This window comes from Cryptomeria japonica, chromosome 6 (assembly GCF_030272615.1).
Source record: "Cryptomeria japonica chromosome 6, Sugi_1.0, whole genome shotgun sequence".
NCBI lineage: Eukaryota > Viridiplantae > Streptophyta > Pinopsida > Cupressales > Cupressaceae > Cryptomeria > Cryptomeria japonica.
The window spans coordinates 157,496,303-157,508,065 of record NC_081410.1 but is presented as its reverse complement, the minus strand read 5'-3'; the positions used below and the strand labels follow the sequence as shown (position 1 = coordinate 157,508,065).

At 36.0% G+C, this 11,763-nt stretch overlaps 1 protein-coding gene across 1 annotated transcript in view; it reads left to right on the top strand.

Annotated features, from left to right (window-relative positions):
• The first annotated feature begins 3,873 nt into the window (after positions 1-3,873).
• The window catches only part of LOC131035110 (secretory carrier-associated membrane protein 3-like), a 32,697-nt gene continuing 24,807 nt past the window's right edge, over positions 3,874-11,763 (top strand). Inside the window, exon 1 of the mRNA XM_057966748.2 lies at positions 3,874-3,993. Coding sequence (XP_057822731.2) covers positions 3,874-3,993 — 120 coding nt within the window. The remainder of the gene's footprint in view (positions 3,994-11,763) is intronic.

Below are 11,763 nucleotides of genomic sequence, written 5' to 3'. Positions count from 1 at the left end.
ATTAAGGACTTTAGTCAAATAGCAGGGCCATTGTATTCTTTATTGACAAAGGAAGTTGAGTTTGAATGGATAGTTGCATGTGAAAAAACATTTTCTAAACTAAAAGAAGCCTTAACCTAGGCCCCTGTGCATAAAGGACCTGATTAGTCAATTCCTTTTCACATTCATATAGATGCATCCAATTTTGTAATAGGAGCATTTTTGGGGCAGAAGCAAGGAGTTTTAGAAAATGCAATTTATTACATCAGTAAAAATTTACAAGGACCAGAACTGAATTATACTGTTACTGAAAAGGAAATGTTAGTTGTCATTTATGCCCTAAATAAATTTAGACACTATATAACTGGATATCAAATTTTTGTGCATACTGATCATGCAGCCATCAGGTACCTCATGAAAAAAACTCCATTATAGGTACATTGGCAAGATGGTTGTTGTTAATGGAAGAATTTGATATTACTATTATAGATAAACCAGGGAAAGAAAATGTAGTGGTAGATTTTCTGTCAAGGATTCAAACACCAGACAATAATGAGGTCATTAATGATTCTTTTCTAGATGAGAATTTTTTTTCCATCATTTTAAATAGTCCATGGTATGCTGACATAGCCAACTACCTAGAAGCTAACAAGATACCCCCACATTTCTCACCCAAAGAAAAAAGACGGTTGATAGAAAAGAGTTTCAACTTCCCATGGATAGCAGATTTCTTATTTTATACAGGGCCAGATCAAGTTATGAGGCATTGTGTAAGGGAAGATGAAACATATGATATACTTCATGTTTGTCATGATGAGCCTTGTGGAGGTCACTTTCCAGCCAAAAGAATAGCTCTCAAGATATTAACTACAGGGTACTATTGGCCAACCTTGCACAAGGATGCAGTTAAATACACCAGGAAATGTGACAGATGTCAAAGAACGGGAAGACCAACTCGGTCTGATGAAATGCCTCTACACCCTCAGGTGGTTGTTACACTATTAGACAAATGGGGCCTAGAATTTGTTGGGCCAATCGATCTACCATCAAATGGTTGATCCTACATTCTTGTTTGTACCGACTATGTTACTAAATGGGTAGACATCAAAGCCTTCAAGCATGCCAGAGATAATAAGGTAGTAGAATTTTTATATGAAGAAATCTTCACTCGGTATGGAATTCCTAGAGAAAGAGTAACAGATCAAGGGGCACAATTCACTTCCACTTTGATCAAAGCCCTAGTTAATGAATACAATGTCAAGCATAGTAAATCCACTCCTTATCATCCACAAGCTGATGGACAAGCAGAGATCACTAATAGGGAGCTTGAATCAATATTGACCAAAATAGTAGCACTCAATAGAAAATATTGGTCTGGCAGATTATTTGAAGTTGCATGGGCTTATAGAACCACCTAGAAAACTACAATAGGGTTTACCCCATTTGAAATGGTATATGGGAAAAAAGAAATGATTTTTGTAGAGTTTGAACATAAAACTTTGAGAACAGCTATATCCTTATATATGACTCTTTCTGCAGCACAAGAAGCAAGGCTCCTGTAGCTTAATGCCTTAGATGAGATAAGAAAGTCTGGCCTGTAGCATACCGAATCTGGTCAAAACCAGTGCATGAAGTGACATGATCGCTATATCAAAGATGAATCATTCAAGCCAAGTGATTGGGCTCTTCTTTATGATTCCAGGTATAAAGATAATTTGGGAAAATTACAAACACGGTGGTTAGGACCTTATGAGATAGTTGAAACATTTTCTAATGGTACTGTCAGATTATCTACCATAGATCCTGTTAAGTTTAAATTGTTAGTCAACGGTCATCGGCTGCACTTATACCATAAACCTCTAAGCAAAGATGACTTTCTACGGCAGTTTTCCACTGCCAAGCATGTCGAGATTCCTATAGCAATTGTTGACGGCTTTGCCATCACCACTCCATCTTAAAATCTCTATCGCATGATCATAATAAATACTTCCACATCTGGAGGGAGTACTTTTTTGCATAATAAATATTCCATTCTGTATTCACTCATTTCTTTCCTTTCACTCCATCCATTTACGCCTCATTTTCCATGCATGGCGGCTCAATATCTTCAAGTTACATTCATTCTCATGTGTATTTCTTATTGTTGCATGTATATAATTAAACCATGTTAATTATAATTATGATATTTTACATACTGTCCTTTTTTGGTTCTCCTTCGCATGTGTGGACAACTGTCAAACCTTAGGTCAGGGGGAAAGTACACTGATAATTACTCTAAAAGATAATTCTAATGTCCTCTCGGATTGTGTTTTATTTTTCAAATTACTAGTTTGAGGTGATATCTTGTATTCAGCTTGTCTGTCTACTTAGAGCTATTTTTACATTGCAGCTAGGTTTCGACCAAGTAAAGGCACATTGAGTATATTATAGTGCAGAAACTGAGCAGATTTACGCCATTATAGAGTTGAAAGTGTCATCACTGCAATGGGTGGTCCACCTGTTCGACATGAGCCGACAGTCCATGAAGTTCTTCTTCAGGACCAGGATTGTGAACCAATATTCCGTAACAGTGGATGGCTGGATTATTTTTTGAAGCTGACAGAGTTTAATGAAGAAATTGCAAGGGAATTTACCCACACACTTTCAAATGGAGAAGCTCAGATAAAAGGTTTGAGAGTGATGGTTACAGAGGAATGGATAGTAGAGGTAATTGGGTTACCAACAGATGGGGAGAAGTACTTAGAATCCATGGATGCATATAGTGCAAGAGCAGAATTTACATATCCAAGAGAGCCCCCATTAGTAGTAGATAGACAAGGAACTAGGCGATAATCTCTTCTACCTAAATGGAAAGCAGTAGCATTGTATGTTTTAAATTATTTAACCTATGAAGGAAGGTTCTCATGTCTGCATTCCCATCACTTCAAGCTCCTTATTCATCTATGCCATAGAAGAAGGATGAATGTTCCAAGCCTATTGTACAACCTTCTTTCCATAAGTGCAATAGAGACCCGAAAAGGTAGGCCTCACTCTGTTTCTCAGCATTGCCTAATTAAGCTATTAGTTGAAAAATCTTTGAGAGACGTCTTTCCAATGCTTTGGAATGAATTTGTTGAAATTAGAATGTTTAGGGTAGAGAACATGGTTATAGAGGAGCCAATTCCATCTCAAGAACAAGAAAACCTTGAAAAACCTGGTTCCCCTCTTGAACCCTCATCCTATATGATATCATCATAACAAAATATTCCTGCAGCAGAGGAACCCTTACAAGAAGAAGCTACAACAGGGGTTCCTTCTCAAAGTCTAAGAAAAACTAGGGCTTCCACATGAAAGGAAAAGGGCAAAGAAAAGAAGGTTGACATAGAACATAAGGAAGAGAAAAGTAAAAGTGATAATTTACCCTCTCCTGCAGCCAAGAAAAGAAAAGTTGTAAAACCAGTTTCTCCAGTAACCATTGAAGTGGTTGAAGAGTTAGCTACAGGAAGTAGTCCTACAGCTGAAAAAGGAAATTCTCAAAGAAGTAGCAGTAGGCTCTGTAAAAATCTTAAAAGCCAAGACCAATCCACAGACCCAAATATTATAATCATGATTGACTCCCCTAAACAAGAACAACACAGTCCACTTTACAATGATATCCCTCCTTCTCCACCTAATGAACCTCAAAGAGAACATGAAGAAGAGGAAGAACTGCAAAATATAGAGGAAGAACGGGAATTGTAGATTCAAGGAGGGAAACTCCAGAATATTGAGCAGCCTCAGAAAGAAGTAGGTTGTGAAAGACTAGACAACTTAGCATTTTCTATAGAGCAGGTTATTGAAGCAAGGAGAAAAGTTGAAAAGAAGAAACCTAGGGCACCTGTTCATAGGCCACCTACTTCCCTTACTAGTCACACAATGGGACTTGCTCTTTATGAGGATTGGGAATTGGAAAACATAAAAATGCAGATGATAATTGACTGGCAGAAGAAAGTTATTGAACAAAAGGATGAGGAAATAGCTCCACTTAAAGATAAGGTGGAAACAGTAGCCACCATGGTCCCACAACTAATGCAATTTTGAGCTCCTCCTCGTGTTTACTCTCTATATTTAAGAGAACATCACATCTGTTTCCAAATTATGAGGATTATCAATGATTTAAGCCCCTCATTGCAAACACCAAAAGAATTCTACAATTCTTATCAGACATCTCCTACAACAATCAAAAATCTACTTTGTGAACTTTATGTACATAACTATGTTGTTCCTAATGATGTCAATTGGAACCCTCTCCTCTACATTGGAGATATACAATCAAGAGCTCTTATGGCATGGATGCAGAATGAAATATCAAGGGGAGAGAAGTTTCAGATGCATCACAAGGAAGAACTTGAGCTTTCATTGCCCTTAAGGGCTGAATCAAGGGAACCTAGGTAACTTTATTTTCATCGGCAAAAGATTGTATATGAGCTAGATTATGCAAAGGAAATCCTACCCTTAAGGGAAGCAGTGTATAAAGAATATGAGAAGATGGCTCCAAGGGAAGGACATGTAGAAATATGATATATATTCTAGCATTGGAATATCCTAATAGATGAGTTAAAGAAATCTAAGCCACACTCTGTGCAAAATTACCATGCAGCATTAAACAGAGCACCCAAGTATATGCACTTGGGAAGAACAAAGGGACGACATTGGTTGCCTCTCAATTTTTAGCCTCCAATCCTTCTATGGCCACTGATGGGATGTAGAGACAGTGACCCACCATACAATGAAGCAACAGAATGTACCAGGAGGAAGAGATTGGAGAAACTAAAAGGATTCTACTGGAGCTTATCTACAAGTGGTTCTAGGTAGGTTACTCTAGGCAATTTCCAAATCAATGCTAGAATTTGACAATTTCCTATTGTTGGAGGATCAGCAAGAAGTTAGGTTAGGGGAAGATGATGAGCCTAAATAATGGCTCTATTTTGATAGATTTTTTATATGATACTCCTGCCTAGATCTTATGATTAGATGACATTTGGATTATAATACTCTCCTAAGTTGATACCTTTTAAGTGTTTTTGAAACTGGTCTAACTTATACCTAAGGATGTCATATAATGGTTTTAAAATGATCTATCTATGCAAATATCTAAAATCAATTATAAATATGGTTTACATTATATCATGTTAGCATTAGTATATACACATGTTTGTTGTGCACATTAATATTATGATGCAATGTCAACAAAGGTGAAGTAAAGACAAATGGCAGTTGAAAGGAGCATTAAGTATATAACCGCAATGCAGACCCAGATAGAGAAATGCAGTAATGATCAAAACCACTTGACCAGTTCTTCAGTAGATTGATTTATGAAACATTTATAACTATTCCTAGTGGAGCTTAGATCTAGGAAGCGATTCATGCTATATTTTCTCAATTGCAGGACAGATGTTGTTCTGTTTTCCTGCGCTGACTACTTCTTTTTCTCTTGTTAATAAATCTTGTTCAGCTATTCCATAGGAATGTAGTCGATAAGTTAGAATTTTGCTATAAGTTTTCCTATAAATAAAGGTATCTCTCCCCTCTCAGGGATAGCAGAGAATGACCATAATATTTTGTAATACACAGTCTTCTGGTATTGTTTATGTATTTTCCAGTCAAGATGAAATAAAGAGATCGATGTGATTTTAAATGATTAGATAACTATAATCTGAAGTTATAGAGATACTCACTCAAGGGGGGCCACTTGGTGAGTAATCCTTTGTATGTTCCAGTTAGTTTCATACTTTTGCAGTAGTTATTTCTGCAAGTGTTTGTTCCTACAACCATTGGAAATAGTTCCTGTGTTTGTTCCTGCAACCACAACAATAGAGTAGTTCTTGTTGCTCGCCAGTACTTTATCATTTAACAATAGTTGTTTAAAGTAATTTCCAGTTATAATATTAAGTATTAGTTCATTTAAGATTCTGTGTGTTTACTTTAAGAAGAATCTTCTTTCCTACTGTAATATAGAATGGTTGCAATATGAACTTGGTGCACATACAGTGCTGGCCCATTTCAAGTTTATGTACCTGGTTGATAAATAAATGAGCCTTTTCCACATGAAAAGTTATCTATTCAAGGATATTCATTCTCTAAATTATGTTTTATTACCTATTTGTCATTCCAGTTGTGAGGACCAACAAATAGTATGACTCCTATTTTGGTGCCTCAAGCTAAGTCACATTCCTCCTCTGTAGAGGGGCATTTATTTGAATTTTTAGTGCATATTTTGACATTATCTACAATCTTCACACAATCATTGACACTTTTTCTATTAGGATCTCTTAAATGAGAATGTAGAAGCTACATCATCCTTGTCTCTTGTAAATAGTGAGTCACCTATTACAAACCTAGCATTATTCTACTTCAGTCTCGTCCTCCCTCTCCATATGATCAAGATTGGAAAGATAATAATTTGATGGGGGGAATTACTTGGACAATACTCTTGTTATCTTATAGATTAGAGCATGCATGTATGTGTTCCTATTATTAAAAAATATTGTGCCCTTATTGAGATATCAAATCAACAACCTTGTGAAACATGAAAACAAAATTGAAGTGTGGGACCTTGTGTAGAGGATTGAATCTCCAAAGAAGGATGGCTTCCTTTTTTATTAAGGTGAAAGTGTTGAACCAACCTAACCCAACACTTCAAACTCTACTTCTAAATTTATCCTAACAACTTGTAGAGGAAAAGGGTAGAAGAAAATATAGAAATGAAAAGAGGTGATGCACCTGAATAAGAGTTGATCCTTCCTAACTATGACTACACAAAACATTAATCAAAATAACTAGATAAATCATATAGTTCTTTAGCTTAATGTTGAAGGAAAGGAAATATTCACAACACCAGCTATCAAATATATTTTTACATAGAATAAAAACATAGAAAGCAAAAGCAATGCATTCAAACATGAAGGTAAGAACATTTACACAACATATTCATAAAGAAAGAATATGTGAAAATAGTTATTTTATTAACATGAAGGCATGGAAAAATTTATAATTACAGAGTATGAGATCTCTGTCAAAGAAAAGAACAATGACCCTTGAACTATGTTACAATATTTTTCTTTATAGATCAGGCACAATAAAGATGTACATCAGGTTCCAAAACCCTAACCTAACTAGGGTTTGCTACAAAGATGACCTAAAATTAGATCGGTAGAAGATATGATCTTTTGCATGTAAATCTTATTCTTTAGGAAGTGAAGGGTGACCTAATGAATACCACTGCAATCAATAAGGATGTGCCCATGAAATTTGGGTGGCTCTAAGATCTAATATGATGTTCTTTGACAAAGAAGGGGTCTCTTTTGATCATAAAGCAACATGTTGTATATTGGGATTGCCTCTGCAGAGCACAAAAAGTATTAATGACAATGTTTTCAGTATTTGATTTGAGGAGAAAGATTGTTGGGGAAGGTGAGAATTGAAATTTTACCCTCTATGCAAAGTCCACCTGGTAGCCATTGAAATTTATAACATAGGTCGTATATTTGAATGTCAACCGTCAGTATCTAGAACTAGTGCATGGTTTGGGAGTGAGACGGCTTGGAGTCTCCATAGTGAATCTTTAAAACATAAATATATATCAATTTCCTTTCATAAATGGTGCATGTTGTCTTGCAAAGTATATTTAGACCCACCAAATAAGCCTGTGGAAGTGCGAGGGAAAGCACATAAGTCATCAAGTGATCAAAATAGGTTGACCTCCCCATGAGACCGCAACCAGTAGGCATTGGTTGAAGATACTCTCTTAGGGATATGAGGAGTTAAAACACAATTGTCATCTACCATATTGTATCCACAAACTATTAAAATAAATAGCTGCCACGAGGGCACAAGGAACACCAAATAGACAAACAAAATTGTGTCTCACCATCTTGCAACTGCTAACCAAAAATAAAGATAGTCCCTGTAGGTATGTGGGAAACCAAACATGAAGTATAAATGGTTAGGCTGCAAGGCACATGAAGGCTTCCTTGTATAGTCACATGGGTTAAAACAAAAAAAACAAGGTCCTCACAAGGACGCAATGTGCTAGAGAGATTTAAGGTGAAAACACATGTGTTTTTCAATAAAGATGAAAACACAACAATGTCAAGGAAAACACATGCATTTCTAGTAAAGGTGAAAAAAACATGTTTTTTCGATGAAAGTTGTGAAAGGGGAAAACACATGCATTTCTGATAAAGGAGAAAAAGCATGTTTTCACTAAGACTTATCCTTCTCCAACTTTTCACTTATTTAGGTTGTATTAGTTTGGTTATCAATGATAAGTGTCATTTGGGTATGAAATATCAAATGTTCCCCCATACTTGTCTTTACATGATTTTGTGTCCTATTGAACAACCCAAGTTACTCCATAGGTTCTTGGAAATAGGGAGTGATATATATTTTTATGTGTTTGTGCTCTCTTCGAGGACCCAAGTTACTCTGTAGGTGCTTGGAAATAGAGGACTATCTATTGTGACCTTCTTCATTTTTTTAATCATCTTTCTTCTATCTTTTGTATCTTTTTTTTTTTTGCATTTGGGGAAGATGCAAAGCATTGGAGGTATTTAGGCCTTCTTCCATGTTGACTCGAATTTTTTTTTTTATCTATGTCTTCATGTGCCTTCTTCAAATATGAAAACTTCAAGATCATGATGAGTAAATAATACAAAACCATATGCATAACTTAATTTCACCATTGTGAGTTCTTCTAATGCCAAATAATTGGATCCCCTTATCTCTTTGTGTTTTTGTTGATGTTGTGGGTATCATGTGTCATCTATTGTAAGGTAGCATTTTATAGAAACATCTCATTATGTTGAAGTGACACAACATCTCTTCTCCTTAGAATAACTTGAGTTCCCTTTGTGCAACAAATATCATTCTAAGGGGGGCTATCATGTCTGCATTTCTGCATATCTACATTCATATTTATCTTAATATCTATTTATCATGATCTTTTATCGTATCTATTACCTTGTTGTCTTTGTGGGAGCCAAACCATTATCTCAATTAACCTTTATTATCGTGTTGCCTTCGTAGGGGTCAACCCACTATCTAATTAATCATTGATATCTTATGTGATTTTCCTATAATGTAGTTTGTAGTAGTCACATGCCAACCTTTGTTGGGGAAGAATTTTCTGAGAGGTTGCAATCTAAAATTGTTTCCTTAAGGGGGGAATTAGAAAAAACAAACTCCAAGTTAAATAAAAGTCTCAAATTTGAGAAGAGCATCGAGATCCTAAATGATATTATAAATGAGGAAAGGTCACCATGTATAAAGACTGGCCTTGGATATAAAAAAAAATAGATGGCCAATTAAAAAGACTCTGAAGAGCCACCAAAGAAGTCAAATGAAGAATAACCAAAGAGTTATATTGAAATCCTAAAAATCTATATCAAAAGTGAAAGTAGCAAGAAGGAAAATCAAATTCCACTTAAAACAAGCACTCATATAAGAGTCACCAAGGACAAATTCATAAATTAGTTTCCTTTAAGACAAATATGTATGACTAGATTTCATAACTCTTTCTCTAGTTGTTATTTTCATACAATCATTTTGGCCATAAGGCAAGATATTGTAGCTCACATGCACTAGTACATTCGGAGCTGATTTCTGATGACCGTTTGTCAAATTTGTGATGAATTTTAGTCGGAGTGCTGACAAAATCAACCATCGAAAACTCGATGTTGGATTGGTCGATGATGCCATACCCGTCAGAAATACGACAATCCAATGGACTCTGTCGACGCTGTATGTCCGCCGATTACATTGTCGGTCGAAATCTTGGTAGTTGTTGTAATTATGACGATGATAATTTTTATCAAAAAATAATAATTATTATCGATGTTGGCATTTCCCTCCTTTGATGGCTCTTTTATATCGATGAGACATTGCTGGGTCTCATCGATACCTTTTGAATTCAGATCGATGAGACTCAGCAATGTCTCATCGATATAAAAGAGCCATTGAAGGAAGGAAACACCAATGAATTCAAGAAAGGACTCATAGAAGATAATAACTTCATCGACAAAAGATATCGAAGAAAGAAGAGAGGGTCTTCATCGATAGGAAAATTTCTCGAGGAAATAATACTATCTGTGCAACATAAAAAGGACCCACCGAAAGGAGCGTTTTCATCGAAAGAATAATATTGATCAGACAAAAGGAAGCTATATCAATAAAAGATATCGATGAGGATATAGGTTTCGAGGAGGTTAAAAGGCATGTTCTTGATATGCGTGGTTTTGTCAATGTAACTTTACCGGTGAGATAATAGACTCATTCATTGACGGGGCATAGTGATATCGATGAAAGAAGTATTTCGATGGAAAAATAAAGGAGCACAACGAAGCCCAAGGTTTCTTCGACATAAGACCTGATGGATATCAGATATGTTTCGATGAGGAGACAGCCATATTGACCGAATATAGTATTTTGATGAAGGGAAAAAATACTTGATCGAAGTAATATTTGAAAAAAAAGTATTCTCGATAGAAACAAAGATATCAATGGACTAAAGAAACAAATGATAGAAAGACATATCCTCATCGAAATGATTATTGATTGCCACAAAAATCAAAAACAAATCCCACAAAAGGTCACATTGCCATTAAATTTGAACGTGTGCATGACTGACTGTTGTCCAAAATGGCCATTACTAACTGGTTAAATATGCCATAAGTAGTGGATCAACATCAAAGCACACAGCATTAAGGAATTCATAGGCGATGAACTGAAAGTAGGAATTGGGAAAATTCTCAAATACAACTCAGTAATTCCAAGTAAGTTGTTTGCACATGGACCTCTCTTTTAAAATTCAAATGGAATCATCATCTAAAACTAATAAGACCAGAAAGGGAAAAGAACCTATCGCTGCAAAAGAAAAACCTAAAAGACAGAAAAGGGAAGGGCGTTCTTTGGCCCAGGACCTGATTGACCAGTGCCTATCATCTAGTTTGAGGTCCAAGAAGATTAGAGCTGATGAGGAAGGCTTGGAGGACCAGTTTGAGGATCTTGGAGAGATATGGACAGAATTGAGAGGGTATGAATTATTCATATATGGGTACAATAGAAGAGTTTCCCCTCAACCTATCAACAATTTATGGAAATTGAACTTAGGAAGGTTAGTTGTGGCTAATGTATTCATGAATGTGGAGCTCATGAAGGCATTGGCAAACAATTATGACCCTAAAACCAGGACCATATATAACTACATGGGTGAGCCAATTCTTACAATCAGAAGGGAGGTTATTGACACTGTGTTCAAGTTGGATTGGGGATTTAAAGAATTGATTGACCTCAAGAAGTTAACAAGTGAATATTTTAACCTAGAGCACATTTACAAAATGTGGAGACTCCCTATACATAGACCTAGGAATGTAGGGTCCTTGGTGCCACTAGGTCAGGATGACAAAGCTCCCTATGATGTCAACTCTTTCCATCCATATTTCAAGTATACCTATTACTGTGTTGCCCAAGTGCTAGGGATAAAAGCCCATCCTTTGATGGATATTGAAGCCATGGTCATTTGTGTTGATTTGCAGTCTAAGGACCCCCACTTCTTTGATTTTTCTACTTATTTGGTTGAGGTTTTAAATCATGGGTTAGAAAAGTTAAAGGGGGATGTCATCAATGTTCATTTCAAGCATTATTCCTTACTTATGCATATGCTATTGTATGTGGACCAAGATGAAGGGTTATGGCTAGAAGAGTTATGTGTTAGGACATATGACAATGTTGGGATGAGAAAACCAGTACAACTATGGGTTTCTTCAT